Genomic DNA, 4,181 nt, shown 5'->3' with positions numbered 1-4,181 from the left:
CGCCTGCTGTGCGCAGCGTGGACGGGGTGTTCGAGGTGGCCCTCTACTGCAACGTGCTCGTGTCCCCCGACGGCTGTGTGTACTGGCTGCCGCCCGCCATCTTCCGCTCTGCCTGCCCGGTCTCCGTCACCTACTTCCCCTTCGACTGGCAGAACTGCTCGCTCGTCTTCCAGTGAGACCCTTTATGGGGGGAGGGCTGTCACCCCAGAGGGACCCAAGCTGGGGGTGCAGGACTCAAGACTTCTGGCCAGCGGCCTGGCCCATCTCAGGCCCAAACACCTGAAGATGCCCCGGCCCTCCCCCCTGCTCCTTCTCAGCCTCAGTTTCCCTGCCTCTGTCCCCAGGGGAGAAACAAATGTCAGGGTGCCTGGGTGGGAAGGCTTAAACTTGCCTGCATGCGCGCACACGTGTGCCACACTCGCACAGACCACCCCAACCTACTCACGCTCCGAGCGGGCCGCGGGGTTGTGGGGAAGAGGGTCTGTGAGGTCTGCCCCCCTTTAGAGGGGCCGGCTTTCTTCCAGGGGCCTGGCAGGGGAACCCTGCTTAAGAACAGACCCGGAAGGTGATGGCTGGCTCCTCTGTTCTTTTTTTTTTTTAAGATTTATTTATTTGTGCATAAGGAACTGAGGTGCAGGCCAGAGGTGCAGGCAGTGAGAGGATTCACCAGAGACAGTGGGGAGCAGAACAGGCAGATTGAGGAAGTACAGTGCTGAGGGGGGCAGTGGGCGGGTCAGGAGGGTCCGCTGCGCCCTGTGGGCCACTGCCTGCTCGCAGTGCTGAGGGCCGCCTCTGTGTTCTAACCATTGAGCCTTCCTGCCCTCTGGGCAGTGGGAGGGAGAACACAGAGGCCCCCAGCTCTTGCAGTCTCCTTGAGCCCCCCAACTTGCCATCTGGGTTTTGCAAACAACTCAGAAAAAACTGCCCCCAGTCGGTCCCAGTGAGCACCTGGGGGCCCTCCTGGGTGGAACCCCCCACACTGGAAGGAACCCCACCCGCTTCCCTGGCTCCCCCAGGTCCCAGACCTACAGCACCAGCGAGATCAACCTGCATCTCAGCCAGGAAGCGGGTCAGACCATCGAGTGGATTTTTATCGACCCTGAGGCCTTCACAGGTAGCCTCTCCCAACCCAGCTGGACCTGGCTGCGGGGCGGGGCCAGGCCACTGCCATGGCCTGTCCAGGCCGCCAGAGGGGAACCCTCTAGGAAACCAGAAGACGTTTACTTCAAGGCCCAGCTGAGTCCTGATTTTCCCCACCATGACGCCAGTTTGGGTGGGAGGGGGGGCCCCCGGCTCCCCACTCCAAGCGGGGCAGGAAGCAGGGCCTCGACGACCCACACTCCCTGGCCCACGGGCCTGCGCCCGCAGAGAACGGGGAGTGGGCCATCCGCCACCGGCCGGCCAGGATGCTGCTGGACGCGGCGCCCGCGGCCGCCGGCCACCAGAAGGTGGTGTTCCACCTGCTCATCCAGCGCAAGCCCCTCTTCTACGTCATCAACATCATCGCGCCCTGCGTGCTCATCTCCTCGGTCGCCATCCTCATCTACTTCCTGCCTGCCAAGGGTACGGGCCGGCGGGCGGCGGGCTCCTGGGCAGCGGCTGGGCCGGGCAGGGAGGCGGAGGGCGGCTTAGGGACACTGGGTCGCCGCAGCCGGCGGTCAGAAGTGCACCGTGGCCGTGAACGTGCTGCTGGCGCAGACGGTCTTCCTCTTCCTGGTGGCCAAGAAGGTGCCTGAGACCTCGCAGGCGGTGCCGCTCATCAGCAAGTAAGGCTGCTCTGGCCGCTGCCCGCCTCCCCCCCCTCGAGAACCCGGGCACACCGCCTGCCATCGCCCACCGGCGCGACCCTCGGTGCCCCCGGGGTGGTGCAGGGGGGTCTGGGCATTCCGCAGAGGGCCAGCCCCCCCCCAATTCTGCCTGACAGGTACCTGACCTTCCTCCTGGCGGTGACCATCCTCATTGTCGTGAACGCTGTGGTGGTGCTCAACGTGTCCTTGAGGTCCCCACACACGCACTCCATGGCCCGTGGGGTCCGAAAGGCAAGGCCGGCCCCTCCCGCCACCGGCGTCTTCCTGCCCGGTCCACTCACACGCTGCTCCCTCCACTGCCAGGCCTGCCTCAGCTGCCAGCAGCCTGCCCCGGCTGATAATGCCATGGCACTGGGGGGCACGGGTGCCGCTGTGTACTAACTTATTTGATCTTTGTATTTCACCCCTGTGAAGTGGGTATTAGTATCATCTCCATTTTATCGGTGAGACGGAGGCCCAGAGAGGGTGAGTGGCTTGCCCAAGTCACTCGCTAGAAAGTGAAGGCGGCAGGGTTCTTCCCAGGTGGTTCTGGCCTAAGCTGTGTGTCCTGCAACCCACCTACAGCAGCCAGCGGGGGTCCCGGGCACAAATGCACGTCCCCAGGCCTCCCGGGTACCCTAGGCTGCAAGAGCAGGGCGGAGGCCTGGGAATCTGTACTGAGCAAGTTCCTGGTGATTCTGATATGCACAAAAGCTTGGGGACCCAGTCTCAGCCCCCGGCACAGAACAGCCCAGCTGTGCCAGGCCAAGCCACTGCCCCCACTGCGGTGCTTCTGGCCCTTCATGCCATTCTTGCCCTGTGCTCTGAGGCCTGGCCTGGCTGCCCCCGTGCCCAGGACCTGGCTGATCTAAGTCCTCCAGGACACCCCTCCTGCAGGTGTTCCTGCGGCTCCTGCCTCAGCTGCTGCGGATGCACATGCGCCCTCCAGCCCCCGTGCCGGTGCAGGACGCCCGGCCCCAGCTACAGGGTGGCTCCGGGCAGGCGGTCACAGCGGGGACGGACCTGGCCTTCCGCCTGCCTCGCAGTGAGCTCCTCTTTCAGCAGCGGCAACGCAACGGGCTGGTGAGGGCAGCGCTGGAGAAGCTGGGTGAGTGGGGCAGGCAACCCTCCTCCCCAGGACTGCAACGGGAGGGCAGTCGGCCGGCCACAGTGCCAGGCAGGCAGAGCAGAGAGTGCTGGGCAAGGGCCTCCCTATGGAGGCCCCTTCTCTGCCTGTTCCTCGTCCATCCTCTGTCCCAACCGCCCTCCTCTCACCAGAGAAAGGCCTGGAGCCGGACCATAGCCAGGAGCTGTGTGGTAGCCTGAAGCAGGCTGCCCCTGCCATCCAGGCCTGCGTGGAAGCCTGCAACCTCATTGCCCGTGCCCGCCGCCAGCAGAGCCACTTTGACAGTGTAAGCCCACTGGTGGTGGGCCATGGGATGGGAGGGACACGGTGCGGAGGCAGGGGACCGGTGGGGGGAGGCAGCAAGTAGGTGAGATGGGCCCAAGGAAACTGTCCAGGGACTCGGCAGGATCGGGGCCGTGGCCGCTCACCCCACACCCCGCTTCCTGCCCCCAGGGGAGCGAGGAATGGTTCCTGGTGGGCCGTGTGTTGGACCGTGTCTGCTTCCTGGTCATGCTCTCGCTCTTCGTCTGTGGCACTGCGGGCATCTTCCTCCTGGCCCACTACAACCGGGTACCAGCCCTGCCATTCCCTGGAGATCCCCGCCCCTACCTGCCCCTGCCAGACTGAGCCGCCAGGGGGAGCCTTGGCTGTGCGGCTGTTGTGCCTGTACCTGGGGAAATAAAGGAGAATGGGCTGCAGTTCTAGAGTGACTGGGAATGGGCTGTGTGGGCAGGTGGGTGTTGGTGGCCCCCGGCTTCCCTTCCTGGCTCTTTCCACCTCAGCAAAGCATTATCAGCACACATCATCTAAGAAGCTCGAAGGACTAGTGTGATGCCCCCAGCTAGGTGGGGCCTATCCCTCCAGGTTCCTGAAGGAGAGTCAAGACAGGTGTGGAGGACAGCAGCCAATCTGGCTGGCATCTCCTGCCCCTGCACTCATGGGTGCTCCAAACACCTAACACCTATACCTGTGACCCTTCCATCCACAGCCTTTTTTTTTTTGTGGCATTGGCCACAAAAGAGTCCATGAATCTTATCTATCATTCCCCCTCCCCCCAATTAAAAGCTCTTCACAGAACTATGGCTAAGCAAGAAACCCCATTCCCTCAGGTTTCAGGCTGGTGTGTCCTCTCTTCTTGTTCTTCGCAGAACACTGGAGACTATGGACTGGAATCCAGATTCCCCAACTCTGACCCAGCCTTAGATACTCTAAGGGAGATTCTGTGACCTGCAAAATAGACCCCTCTTCTCTCCCCAACTCTGACCCAG

The 4,181-nt window shown here is 63.2% G+C and overlaps 1 protein-coding gene across 1 annotated transcript in view; it reads left to right on the top strand.

The window, feature by feature from the left end:
- Positions 1 to 3,540, top strand: part of CHRNG (cholinergic receptor, nicotinic, gamma (muscle)) — a 7,565-nt gene extending 4,025 nt beyond the window's left edge. The window contains exons 2-9 of the mRNA XM_004674766.1: positions 17 to 172; positions 1,017 to 1,114; positions 1,369 to 1,563; positions 1,652 to 1,766; positions 1,925 to 2,039; positions 2,685 to 2,895; positions 3,066 to 3,199; positions 3,367 to 3,540. Of these exons, the coding sequence (XP_004674823.1) occupies positions 17 to 172; positions 1,017 to 1,114; positions 1,369 to 1,563; positions 1,652 to 1,766; positions 1,925 to 2,039; positions 2,685 to 2,895; positions 3,066 to 3,199; positions 3,367 to 3,540 (1,198 nt within the window). The remainder of the gene's footprint in view (positions 1 to 16; positions 173 to 1,016; positions 1,115 to 1,368; positions 1,564 to 1,651; positions 1,767 to 1,924; positions 2,040 to 2,684; positions 2,896 to 3,065; positions 3,200 to 3,366) is intronic.
- Positions 3,541 to 4,181: the final 641 nt, after the last annotated feature.

This window comes from Condylura cristata, unplaced genomic scaffold (assembly GCF_000260355.1).
Source record: "Condylura cristata isolate star-nosed mole 26May11 unplaced genomic scaffold, ConCri1.0 scaffold00002, whole genome shotgun sequence".
NCBI lineage: Eukaryota > Metazoa > Chordata > Mammalia > Eulipotyphla > Talpidae > Condylura > Condylura cristata.
Note: the sequence above shows the minus strand (reverse complement) of the source record. Positions and strands in the feature narration are given on the sequence as shown.